The following is a 14,224-nucleotide window of genomic DNA, read 5'->3' as shown; positions in this document are numbered from 1 at the left end:
CATAGATTAAATGAGGCATAGCGGTACTGAGCCCTAAGCCAGTCCAGTTTACATGTTACACAGGTAGAGATTGTTTGTCTGAATATGTCCAATTTATGGCCTGCTATGGGTCTGTATTTTTTGTCCTTCCAACAAGTTATCCCCATGGGCTCCAATCAATAAATACATATTGTCCATTTTTCCTTTAATTCCTACCTTGGCCCAACAAGCAGCCCAAGGCCAAACAACCTCTTCATGAATCTGTAAGGGACTAATTACAGAGCGGATAGGTAACTTTGGCTTCCATAACTCTGTTACATTTCCTGGGGTAGGTGTAGATTCCAAGGTGATAACTACCAATTGCTCTAAAGTGTATCCCACCCATATTTGTAGGTGAGCAATTGTGGCAGTGGTTTGATTGGGCCATAGCATCTTCAACGCATAGTGGTGGAAAGACAAAATGTGAAATATAATTAATAGTTGCTTTGTCTGGCATATCAATAGAGATGACTGGACCTGGGTTGGCATCTAATTCAAGACCAGTCATGTCCAGCTCATGATCAATCTCAGGTGGAGAATCTGCCCAAGTAATGTTGGATTAGGGACATAAGTCTAATACTCAACTCCTGACACAGGTGTTATACATCCAGATACTGCCAGCAGGGCCATTAAGGCAACCAAGAGATTTTCAGGGGTTGTGAAATTTCCCTTCTGGTGACAGTATCTCTAGCCTCATGAATCCTTGCTTGGATGTCGTTCCACTGGATCACTTGTCCTCTCTCCTGGTCTCTCAGGGGAGCTAGAGGTCGATTTTCTGGCTGATTGGCAGGTCTCCGGCAGCCAGTCTCATTAATTAGTCTCATCTTCTGGAAGGCCTAGATGGGTGGGGCCATCATGTGGAACTGTTTCCAGCATCAGCCACATCTCCTTCCAGGGTCGTATATTCCTTGACAGCAGCTATCTCGTGGATCCATCATCTGTTAAGACACAAGCATAACCTTGTCCCAACATTATTAGCTGTGCTGGTCCTTCCCATTTTCCTGTGTTGATATCCATCCAAAGCACTTGAGCTCTATGTTGAATATCATCACTGGATGTTGACGAGTGAAGTTCTGCAGGGTTCAGTTTGCTGTCTGTAGCTGGATTTAAAAAGTTTAACGTAAAAGTAGCAAAATCCAGTTGTGTTTGGGGGGTAACTGTATTCCCAGGTAGTACACTATACATACTAATTTGAGTTGGGAGGAGGAAATATGATCACCTCAATAGATGTAGAAAACATATTTGACAAAGCCCAAAAATACCTATTCATGATTTTTTTTAAAAACCTACAGAAAGTGGAAATAGATGATCTTTGTCTCAACCTGATAAAAGCCATCACAACCAATAGCCAACATTATATGTAATGGCCAAAAATTGAAAGCTTTCACTCTAAAATCAGGAACAAGATAAGGGTGTCCACTGTCATCACTCTTATTCAATCCACAGGAATTAGACAAGTGAAGGATAGGAAAGGGAGAAGTTAAATTATAAATTATTATTTATAGATGGCATGATACTCTACAAATTCCAACAGAAGGCACCTAGCTTTTAGTAACTAAATTCAGTAGCATAGCTGATCACAAAGCCAGCACTCAAAAAATCAGCAGCATTCCTGTACACAAACAACAATCTCAGAAAGAATTAGGTAGACAACACCTTTTACAGTAGCATCAAAAAAAGAGAAAAAAGAAATACCTAGGAATTAATATACAGAAGGAAGTAAAAAAACTTACATTGAAAACTTCAGTACTCTGAGAAAAGAGCTAGATGAGGATATCAGAAAACGGAAAGATACCCTTTGGGGTAGGAAGAGCCAAGATAAAAAAGTGAAAATGGCCATTGTTCTTACTTAGGAATAATCAGTGCCCTAAAAATGACCACACTTACAAAACTGTTTTACAGATTTAATGCAGTCCCAATCCAAATACCAGTATTATATCACACAGAATTAGAGAAAAATCCTACAATTCATTTTAAACTAGAAGACACCTGGAATAGCAAAAGCAATTTGGGCAACAAAGGCAGGACTTGAAATTATAAAGCTACTGTAACAAATAGCATGGTACTGACCAAAAAAACTGAGGATTCATGAAACAGAAGGTGTGGAAACAACTCCAGACATCCTCAGCCACCTTCTCTTTGACAAAGGAGCCAAACACCTTCGCTGGAAAAAATACAGCTTCTTTAATAAGTGGTACTGGAAAAACTTCACTTTCCACATGCCAAAGATTAAAATTAGACTCATCTTTCTCACCGTGCAGTAAACTAAAATCAAAATGGACCAAAGATCTAATTATTGAAAGAGAAACATTCAATTTGCTAAAAAATAGTAAAACTCTTGAAGACATTAGTGTAGACAAAGAGTTTTTAAACAAAACCTCCATCACATAAGGGAAATATTACAAAGAAATCAGTAACTGGGATCTCTTCTTATTAAAAAGCTTCTGCACAGCAATACAAACCATCAACAGAGTAAAGAGAGAACACACATAGGAAAAAATTGCCAGCCATTCCTCAGACAAAGGACTATCATCTAGAATAGAGAGCTCAAGAAAATACACCCTCCCACATTGAAAGACGCAATTCTAAAACGGGCATCAAAGATGAATAGACACTTCTCAGATGAAGTAAAAATGGCAAGTAAATATATGAGAAAATGTTCAACATCACTAGTCACTCAAGAGATGCAAATTAAAACGACACTGATTCCATCTCACTCCAGAAAGAATGGCTATTAATCAGGCAATCAATAACAAATGCTGGTGAGGCTGTGAGAAAGAAAAAAACCTTTTCCCCTGTTGATGAGAGTATAGACTAGTGTAACCACTGTGGAAATTAGTGTGACATATCCTTAGAAAACTAAAACTAGAGGTTCTGTTTGACTAAGCTATTCCCCTTCTTGATATCTACCTGAAAGAATTAAAAGCATCATACCACAACTATATATATATATATATATATATATATATATATATAATTGCCCATATTTATAGTGGCACAGTTTGTAATAGCTAAATCCTGAAAACAGCATAGATGCTCATCAGCTGATGACTGGGTAAAGTTGGGTTTTTTATACAATGAATACTACTCTGCTGAAAAGAAGGGTAAGCTTGAGACATTTCTAGGTAGATGGATGCACCTTGAGATCATTCTCTCTCTCTCTCTCTCTCTCTCTCTCTCTCTCTCTCTCTCTCTCTCTCTCTCCATCTGTCTTTTTGAGACAGAGTCTTTATACGCATTTCAGGCTGGACTTGAGATCATTTTGTAGCCCAGGCCAGTCTCAAACTTGCAACAGTACTCCTACCTCAGTCTCCTGAGTGCTGGAATAACAGGCAGTCACCACCAAGCCAGCTGAGACTATACTCTTAAGTGAAATAAATTGGACACACATGTAGATACTGCATTTTTTCTCAGATGTAAGAAACCAAAGTGTAAGGACCAAAATATTAAATAGATATTGGAAATTGCAAGAATATGTTCAAATAATAAGGGAAACAAGGGAGGGGGAGGGGGAAAGGAAGGAACAGACCAAAAAGAAAAGAGAGCAGATGGCAAAAACAGTAGCAAAGCTTTTGTAATGAGGGGAAGAGAGACTGAAGGGAGGGGAGGGGATTGGGAGAAAAACCACACAAGATATATCATGGATGGGCACAAATTGCCTGTGTTGAATGTTGTCATTATGTGTATCTGAAATAAAAAATCATCTCCCAAGGGGAATGAAAGATATTAAAATATTCATGCAGCCAGAAGATGTAACAGTGGTAAATATTGTTTTGCATCTAATGACAATCAAAATGTATGAAGCAAAAAAGTGATGGAATTTGCCATGCATGGTGTGCATACCTGTAATTCCATCTAGTAGGGAGACTGAGGCAGGACGGTCGTGTTGGAAACCACCCTGGGCAACTTTGTGGGACCCTGTCTCAAAATGGAAAAGAACTGGGATGTGTAGAGTGACGAAAGTGTTACTTAGGTTTGTAAGTCCCTAAATTCAGTCCTCCACAGAGGGCTGAATTGAAGTGAATAACAGGAGGAGATAGCTCCATAATAATAGTTGGAGACTTTATTTCCGCTTCCAGTAGCTGACAGAAGAACCAGACAAAATATAAGGATATAATAAAATAATCAATTAGAACTGAAAAGCATATTCATAACAACCTACCCAAAAGTAGCAACATAGCCATTAAATTCTTCATCAGCTTAAAAAGATATCACACCATGTGTCTTCACTAGCAAAACAGAAAAGCTAAATGTATGCCCACACAAGCAAGTATTATTTAGCTTCTAAAAGAACAAAAATGTGCAATATGACTTGGATGACATTTGAGAACGTTACTCCTGCGAAGTGGAATAAGCCAGTCACCAAAAGGCTGTGTGAGCGCACTGAGATGCTGCGCTTAGAGCAGTAGACATCACAGAGCCAGGAAGCCGGCTGGGGCGGATGGGGAGGGACTGTCTAGTGGGTAGAGATTCAGTTTTGTAAGATAAAAGAGCGATGGCCAATAGTGATCCTTAAATCCATTATGACTCTGCAATGCAATTGAACTGTATACTTGAAAAGGTGGTTTCTGTGGAGTTTGCCCTAATATGAATATTTTTAAATTAAAATTAACATTTTTTCCTGAAACTATTATATTTTCCATTTTTGTTAAGAAACTTTCAAGTGCTCTGTGTTAGTCAGCTTTCCCATCACTGTGGGCACAACTGAAAGGAGAGCTTCTATTTGATCACACTGCAGATGTGTTAGCCCAGACTGGGAGCAATCGTGGAGCAGGGCTGGGCAGCCGGCAGGGTGAGCTGCTTGCTTCCCTGTGGACTAGAAGCCTAGCTGGGGAGCATGCCTAGGAGGAAGGCACCAGGGGCCATGTGTGGGCCCCAAACCGTGCTTTCCGCATGCCCGCCTCCAAATGGGCCCTGCTCCGCCAGGACCCACTCCCGTTGCTTAATCCAGTCAAGTTCAACCTGCACAGGCCCGCAAAAGAAAATCACAGACTGGGTGTGGTGGTGCACTCCCATAATCGCAGCAGCCTGGGAGGCTGAGGCAGTCCTGTCTGAGCAGTTCAGCGACTTGGTGAGACTCCTCTCAAAAAAAATGGTTGAAAAGTCAGGACATAGCTCTGGGCCAAGCCCTCTTCTGTCCTACCCTTCTTCTGTCCTTCTGACTGAACTGTCTTTGAAGGAAATCATACCCTTCCATTGAACTCTTAAAAAGGGGCATTTTCTCACATAATCACAACTAATAAAATTAGGAACTTTTTTGAATGGTCAAAACCTCATTAACACCAGTTTTCCAATTGTCTAAAAATAAACTTTTTTGTCATTCCTGAGAATCGAACCCAAGGCCTTCACTCTGAACTATATGCCCATTCTTTTCTTATTTCTTTTTCTTAAAACAAGTCGAAATCACTAAATTGCTCAGATTGGATTTGAACTCAAAATCTTCCTGCCTTCCCAGAGTGCTGAGATTACAGGTGTGTGCCATGCCCAGTTCCCTAAAAAGTTACTTTCACACTTTTTTTTTTTTGAGCCCAGATTAAAAGTTGAATGTACAGCTAGAGCTCTTGAACCTCTTACAGTTTCTCATCACATACTTTCCCTATAGAACATCCAGCATTCTGGAATGTTCTGCTATGTTTTCGTTAACTCGGTCTTCTACCCTTTCACTGCCCAGGTCATTAGGCACTGGCCACAGGCAGCCAAGGGGCACTTGGACTTGCCAGCCTGGCTGTAGATGTGCTGCTGCGGGGGAGGACGAGCTAGATGGCGAGGAACAGGGAGACTAAAGCATCTCAGCAACGTCTTATATTAATATTTTGGATATTTGGCTTAAATAAGTACATTTTGAAATTAATTTCGCCTGCACCCGTTGGAAATTTAGAATGCCGCGTGTGGCCCTTTTGTGGTTCTGTTGGACAGCACCAGCCTGCACGCCGTCCATCCTAGGCGGGCTGCCTCTGCATCAGCTTGGCGCAGGATCTGCCCATCAGCGCTCCCAGAGGATCCAGCGAGTCCTCCGGGCCCATCCCGGGAAGCAGATCTTGTTAGCTAAATTAGCGACTCTCAGTCCAGCCAGGGAGATCGGATATTTCTTAAACACAGATTTGCGACTGACCGTGTCCAGGCAGCTGATTTAGTGAGTTAAATGTGGGACCCAAACAAGTAGATGTTTAAAAAGCTTCTTGCATGTTTTGAGGCACGGTCAGAACTGGGTACTTCTTCCTCTAAGGACTGAGTTCCTTTAGTCTAGCTTTTGGGGGTGTGAACATTTTACAGGTGGCACTGCGTATTTCACGTTGTATGTGTTGGCAAGGGCATTGGTCTCACTGTGAGTGGTTTCTGTGATTTCACAGTGGTCTCGACTGTGACAATCTCATTTCTCCTTTGTGTAAGCTCACATAAGCTTTTCATTCAAAGGCTTGAGCCACAAATGAATATGCCCAAACAAATTAGTTTGTTAGGGTTAGTAAAATAATTTCTAATTTTTATTTCTTCACACTTACTGACTTAGGTATAAAAAAGTCACCTCCTGAGGCTATTTGGTAGTTAACTTGAAATATAACTCTTACAGGATCTAATTAACTTTCAGAGTAACATGCTGATGTCCTACGTCTTTGTAATCATGACAAGTGAGATTAATATTTTTGTTGTTTGGAGATTATTATAAATTTATTATATGTTTATTATACTTTATGATTTTATATTTACTGAACTCATTACATTTCCTACAATGTGAATTATCTCATACAAAGTTTATAAAGGATGAAGTCAGTGTGACAAAGAGGTCACCTTAATTCACAGATAATTTTTCCCAGACTTGCATATACCTTGACAATCCTGGAGGAATGCGAGCTGCGCTGTTGCCGTGTAACGCTGCCGAACGCCAGTAGGTGGCGCCTTCATACTGCATATGATGCTCATTCGCGTTACACCCCGATGGTTGCCTTTAAGTCTTCTGGGGGCGCCTGTGGTAGTTATTCCTCTTTTGGTCACTTTGTTCTTGCCTTCGTGGCAAGTCTCACTCCTCTGCAGCACCCCAAACCCTTGTGTATGTGCACCAAATGTTCTTTGTTGTGGTTAAGTCTAGATTTTTTTGTAGTATTTCTTTACCGTGTAATCTGACAAATATTTTCAGTTGAATGTGTAGTGTGAGTAGGATTTCTTCTGGTTGTGTGTGTGTGTGTGTGTGTGTTCCAGGTAGAACATTGAATTAATTTTGAGACCTGAGGCCCACACTCAGTCTTCCCATAAGGCCAGTTATTTTTATTGATTTTGTTTGTTCTTGCGTTGTAGCGTCTGCTTTTAGTATTGTCATTCCTTTTTCTTTCGGGTGCTCATGTGGTCCCATTTTTGACTACCTGACTCTCTTTCTTAGTGATTCCTGTGCTCTGAACGGATGCCTCTGTCCAGGTATCCCAGTCATCTTGTGATTTTCCTGCCTCACAGTTGCCATTTATTCTGGGAAGGAGCCAGGGTTTATCTTCATTCTAAAGCAGGGGAGATAAGGAGCTGTTGGCTTTGTTTTTACTTTTGGAGTTCTAAATAATATCTCTTCATTTTTTTAAAGGATAGTGTCAAGTTAAACTCTAAAATACAACCAGGGTTGAAAACCATTGCTACTTTTAGAGTCTTGGTTAGAGATTAATTTAACTTTTAGGGCAAGAATGTTTCGTAAATAACTAATGATTTTTGGATACCAGGATCTTTTTCAGGAGTTTTCTTTTAAATGTTTACTTGAAGAGAAATACGTGCAAAGCCATGTAAAATGAATCTTTATTTTATAACCATGTCTAAAACTGAAAAGGAACACCTAGACACACAAATTAAGAATGCTTTCATATAAACATTATGAAAAAATTCACAAGCCTTTTAAACATTTTTTATTAAAACTTTGAATAAAAAATTAAAAAGCTTTAACTCAACAGAATAAAATTTCATCACTCCTCTCAGTATTTAATTGCTTTTTAAATTTCTTTAATATTCTTTCATTTATTGACAAATATTTATTGGGAACGTATGATGTGTAGGGCCTGTTCCATGTGCTGGTAGCGTAACAGTGATGAAATGATCTTGCCCTCAATCGCAGTACACAATACACAGGTGGCCTCTGAGAGCCGGTCCTTCCCTTCACCAAAGCAGAAGTGCTGCGGTGAGTTCCCTTACCGGTCACACCTGAGGGTGTTACAGGGTTTAAACCTTCATCTTCTTTGATTTTCATGACTCTCCACCTCACCATTCCTCCTGTTAGCATAAAATCCTGCTTTACTGTAGTTATATTTGACCCTTTATTTTCTTGAAGTTTGTAGCCTAAGATTGATTCAGTGTGCCATGTGCTTAACAATGATAGCACATCAGTCAAGTGATAAGTACAAAATAACAGAGATTTGTCATAACGCTCTCTTAGTTCATTTTCTGCGTATAATACCTAAAACTGGGTAATTGATAAAGAGCAGACATTTGTTTGGCTCACAGTTTTGGAAGCCAGGAAGTCAAAGAAGTTGGTGCCAGCCGGCCCGTGGTAAGAACCTGCATCCTGTGTCATCCCATAGTGGAAGGCAAAATGGCAAAAGAGAGCAGAACAAGCAAGAGACCTCACTGGACTCCTCAAGCCATTATTAATCCATGAAGGTGGAACTGCCATGGCCTACACACCTCCCACCAGCAGGAAGTTTTGGTGCAAGCTTTTCAAAGCACACAATCAAACCATAGCAAGTGTTGGTGATAGGAATTTTACTAGACACACTTTCAATACTTACTTATGACCCATGTCCTTCAAATGTATTGTTTTATTAAAGTTAAAAATTACTTCATGTCCTAAACCTTTGGGATTATATATATACATTTGAAACCTGAGCTACAAAGTGAGTTCAAGGCCAGTCTGAACTGCGTAGTGAAACCCTGTCTCACAAAGACAAAAGTAAAATACAATACAATACAAACTTCCCTAGCTAGACTCCTAAGTTTGTTGTGGTATCTGAAATAGCAAACAGAAACCAATAAAATATTATTTCTTCTTAAGATATAAATGATTCACAATGAAAAAATGTTTAGTGTTTATAATCAATCCGGAGTTTTATTATTGTATTGCATTTCAGCAGTGTACTGAGTCAAGATAAGCTAATAATAATCATAAAAATTCTAAAGCTAGGTAGAAATAAAGTTTTTGGTGGCAAATTATATGTTTATATATGGTTATAAATTATATACATAGAAAGTATAAGGCCTTTTCAGAGTTTAGCTAGGTTCTACAGAGTACTTTCTGTTCACTGGCTGTTTCTGTCATACCAAAAAGGACTTGCTTAGCATACTAAGCTGTTTTTCCTTTGAAATATAAGACAGCTTTTTGACTTTTAAATGGAAACTCTCCAGTTTTCTTTCAAACTATTTTGTAGGAAAACTGGATTATGTCATTCATTATAGAGGTTTTGGGCTTGTAAATCCACATTGTTTTGAATTTCATATAGCCATCAAAGACATGTACAGGTCAGGCAATTGAAAGTATATTTCAGGAACTCATAAAGTAGTTCATAAAGAGTTGATACATTAATATCAACACACATTTCAACATAGTTATATTTACAATTCAAATTTTACTTTCAAATAATATATTGTTATCTTCTAAACAGAAGACCATTAAACACAAAAGTAAGACAAGAATTTCTAGACCTATACACCGATTATTGAGAGTAATGAAATGAAAGAATTTAAATTATACTTTTTATACTTCCTCTTCTATGAGAATGTCTTATCATGAAACAAATGTGACAATCCAAATTTTGGACTATTATTTCTTTGTATTTTTAGTTTACTGCCCTTTAATACATTTACTTGATGAATATTTTTTCAGTTGTAAAAATCTGTCTTTGAGACATTTTATAGATTCAAATTTGCAGGTTAAAATTTTTAAATTGAACAATAGATACTGAAAAAGTAATAATCCACTATAGGAACTTTGTATGTGTTAACTAATTTAAACCTTATAAAGATTCTATCAGATGGGTATAGTTGTCATCCCCACCTTATAAGTGTAGATTGTAAGAATAAGAACACAAAGTTGTGTAGATTAATGATGGAACTGTCACTGTCCCATGCAGTCTGACTTGGAAGCTCTTGATCCCAGGCTTTTCATTCAAGTGGTGTGTGGAAAAGCTACAGGAAGTGCTCTGCTGCTGAGCTACACCATCTCAGCCCAGAATTACAAATATTCTCACAGGGCTCCCAGTGTCATGCTAATGATCTGTTATGGTTTGTGTTTGGATGTCCCCTCAAAGCCTCGTGCAGTCATGGAGACGGCTGAGTCTAACGTTAGCGATTGGTTCATTGTCTAGTGCTGGAATTGGCTGTGTGAGCACTGCACCTGCCCACGGGTGGGTAACTGGCATACAATATAAGGGAGGGGAGAAGGCGTGCTTTTTCCTTTTTGCCCTTTTTTTATTCTGGTTGCCTTTGGGACCTGCCATCACCATGAACAGTTGTCCCTGTGCCACACCACCCTGCTTTGGAGCAATGTGACTATGAATTGAAACCTCCAAAAACTGTAAACTGAATAAACCATTGTTTCCCTAATTTGAAGCATCAGGTATTTTGTCTCAGCAACAAAAGAAAAGTAACCAAGATACCATTTTACAATGAAGAAGTGTGAAACAAAGCCAAGTAGCTTATAATCAAAGTAGACCTAGAAGACAGCCCAAATTATTAGGGTAACTGATTATTAAATTATGAGACTTACTACAAAGCAATACAGGTGTGTCACTGGACAGAGTAGTCTGAACATCTTCATGAAAGAGGCATAAAATAAAATGGACATTGGGAGATGTATATTAAGTTTGATCTTTTTAAATATTTGGGATGTAGTTACAATTTAAGAAGCAAAAGCAAAGATGATATTTTCAGTGTATAAAAGCTATAGCCATGAGTTGTTAGACTGGCCTCATTGTATAATGAAATATTTCCAGAGGAGGGCCAGGGATTTTGCTCAGAAGTGTAAGCACCTGCCTGGCAAGCACAAGGTTGTGAGTTAAATCCCCAGTACAAAAAAAAAAAAGAACTCCAGTGAATCAATGAATTGTCACTGATTAATCATCTTCATAAAGATTTATTAGTGATCACTTACAGGTTTTGTAATATTCTGCAATTTTTTCTTTGAGACAGGGTCTCACTTTGTAGTTCAGGCTGGATTTGAACTCACTATGTAGCCAAGTTGGCCTCAAATTCATGGCAACCCTCCTGCTTCTGCCTTCTGAGTGCTGGGATTAGGAGTGCTCACCACCACCACACCCAGCTGTACTTCTTTTTAAACATTGCATTTTAATGCTTTTTTTTTTGTTTCATTACTTTTATAGGTTGTTTCTAAATTTTGAAGCTAAAGCAACTACACACATGAAATCTTTACTTTCTCTGCTATTTTAACTTTATTTCTCTGCTATTTTGATAGCCTGTATCTTCCAGGTACCACTGTTGTTTTTTAGTTAAAAAGTAAATGCTGCTTGAAATCTGTAATCTTTAGAAATACTCTATGGAACCAGTTGGAAGCTTGAATTTCAGCAGTTGTGCTCTGTTGTCACCAGCAGAGAAAGAATGAAAGGCGCAGATTGCATGAGAGAGAACAGCGGCCGGTCGTGCCGCCAGCGTGGCTGTGGTTTGTTCACAGCCTGCTGACCTGCCATGTTTACAGTATTATTTTGGGGGGCCGAAATTGATACCGTTAGGTTCCTCTGCCATTGTAGAACAGTGAAGATGAACGCACTCACCATCTTAATATTCACAGGACTGTGTTAAAGAATAATGATTTAAGATCACGACAAGAGTTAACTGCCCACCTCACCAACCAGTGGCCTTCCCCAGGAGCTCTGGATGCCAGTGCTGTTGCCTTGGATACGTTGCTTTTCCGAAAACACAATAAACAGTGGTATGAGTAAGTGTAATACTTTTTTTTTCCAACTAATTACAAACTCACTTTCCCGAAACATGTGGCAATCCAGTGTTGTCTCAGTTATTGTTCTGAATTTATTAGAACAAAGGTAGATTTAGGACTCCTACAGTAAGGTTACATTAAAATCAAATATGTTAATATTTTTGAAGCCAAGGCACCCTGGGGAAGTAAAATATCTGGGCGATACTTGTGCAATATTACTGAACCAGCCAGGCCTTCAGTGATGCATAGGAGCTTGTATCTGACTCTTACTTTTCAGTTCTAGGTTCAATTCTTTTGGTGTTACATTTGCCTCAGATTAGCTTTCCTCATTGTCAGGAAAACATTAAACGTCAGCTTGTGAAAGGGTGAGAGATGCATACTTGTTCTTTGTGGTCTAAAAGAGTTTTGTTAGTTCTCAATAAAGCTAATTTTTAGAATGTATAGTATATGTAATCGCTTCACCTGTAAGCCACAAAACCTTTTGCTATTTCTTTGTCTAGAGTTCAGGAATATTCAGCAGTTACAGTGCCTCAGTGTTGAGTGCGCTGCAAAATCTCCTCTTAGGTATGTTGATGTTAACAGATTGTAATCACCTTCTTTTGACTTTTGCATCATAATCATTTGTTTCCACTGTGTTTTTTTGTTCAGATAGCCTGTTTTTCACAGTGCTCTTTCCTCCTGCCCTCTTGTTTTATTCCCTTTCCCCCTCCCTTTTGTCTCTTTCACTCCCTTCTTTATCCTCTCTTCCTTGTCCACCCTTCTTCTTTCTAAGAATCCTTGTTTTTAGAGCTCCTTGACAGAGCCACACCCACACCTATGCTTTTCAGGGTGCGTTTCACAGGCAGGCAGTACACATTTGCCTAGGGGATGTTTCAGCGCAACTGGGCCTTTGCTGTTTATCAGACATAGAATTCAAAATAAGTTTGGCTTTTTATTGCTGAAAGAACTGATAAGGACTTTAGTGCTTTTCCTTGTTTCATTGATATTAGAAGCGAACAAATCATTTGTGGAATAAATCAGTTGCTCTCTTCAGTTGCTAAATCATGTTTCTTCATGTAATTCAAAGTGTTGACCTTCATGAGTGGAATCTAGCTTTATACACGCTTTTGAAGTTTTTGAATATTAAGAGTATATTTACTATATTTTGTGTCATGGTAATACAGAATATTTTTATTTTTGAATTATGACTGAAAAATATACTTTGTAGTAATACTTGATATACTATACAGTGGTACCTTGGTTCATAAACAAAAGCATTTGGCAAAATTTTGTTTTTGTTTGAAATTCTGCATAGGATGACAATATAACTCAGCCATCTTTCCCAAGCAGACACAAACGTGGCCATTGTTTCCAAAATCATGGAACAAATGAAGTTTGTGGACCAAGTTACCACTCTGTGTATAAAAACACAAGATGGTCATGCTTTAACTGCAAATACCATAACAACATTCCATCTTAGTAAGTTAAAAGACTGTGCCTTTTCAATTGCAATACCCACATTGTCCTGAAGTGGCCACAACATGTGAACCCTTGTCTGCCTACAAAATCACCCAGTGAGGAGCCAGTAAAGAGTACAAAGTGGAAGTAACTACAATCTCAGAAAACCAGGCAGGGAAACTGTTTGTTCTGTTGAGCTTGCGTCCAGATTTCATGCTTGATTTAGTTACTCCATTAGCTTAAATAAAGATCTCTCTTCAGGTCTCACATCCCTGCTTAATCTGACTGTAAGAATAGGTTCAGAGAATCCTGCCCAGCAGTAGCAACAATAAGGTTTTATAGACTGACAAGAAAGAAAAGCAGAGAAATCACCTGAGGGCCTTACCTGGACACAAAGTGATTAAGCATTTATTTATCATAGGCTTGTCGAAATCAGTGGGCCACCTTGGACCAGCGTGGGGTTGGCTCCTTGTTACAAAAAATGAATACCTAAATTAGATTTCAATCTGTTTATGTACTGTTGGGTTACAATTTGTTCTAGGAATTCAGAAAAGTGATACAGCCTTACCTCAGTGGCCTTGTGCTTATTTAACTTCAGTCTGCTGTAGTGTTTAAGGGATTTGCTGGTCTTCGTTATAGCTCCAAAATCGAGCTAATGGATAATTTGATTATATTATTGTCTGCTTAAGGAAGGATGCCTCTCCCAATAGAAGATCTGAAATCCATCTCTACTTGCTATGCTGTTTATAAAATTTTAAAAATATAATTTCTGATTTATTTCTTGATTAGGTAAGCCTAGCAATACTAGCCATGTTGAACTTGATGTCTTTTCCTGTATTTCAAACATAATAATACTCT

The 14,224-nt window shown here is 38.7% G+C and overlaps 1 protein-coding gene across 3 annotated transcripts in view; it reads left to right on the top strand.

The window, feature by feature from the left end:
• The window catches only part of Rundc3b (RUN domain containing 3B), a 161,056-nt gene that overhangs the window by 124,007 nt on the left and 22,825 nt on the right, over positions 1-14,224 (top strand). The window contains exon 9 of one of the 3 annotated variants that reach the window (XM_063243328.1): positions 11,783-11,923. The exons of 1 other annotated variant lie outside the window; for it this stretch is intronic. In XM_063243328.1, coding sequence (XP_063099398.1) covers positions 11,783-11,923 — 141 coding nt within the window. Of the gene's footprint in view, positions 1-11,782; positions 11,930-14,224 lie in introns of all 3 variants that reach the window. One more of the 3 variants, XM_063243323.1, reaches the window with a different exon arrangement.

The sequence above is a fragment of the Cavia porcellus genome, unplaced genomic scaffold (assembly GCF_034190915.1).
Source record: "Cavia porcellus strain 051 isolate PalLab524CR breed Dunkin Hartley unplaced genomic scaffold, mCavPor4.1 scaffold_2, whole genome shotgun sequence".
Taxonomy (NCBI): domain Eukaryota; kingdom Metazoa; phylum Chordata; class Mammalia; order Rodentia; family Caviidae; genus Cavia; species Cavia porcellus.
Note: the sequence above shows the minus strand (reverse complement) of the source record. Positions and strands in the feature narration are given on the sequence as shown.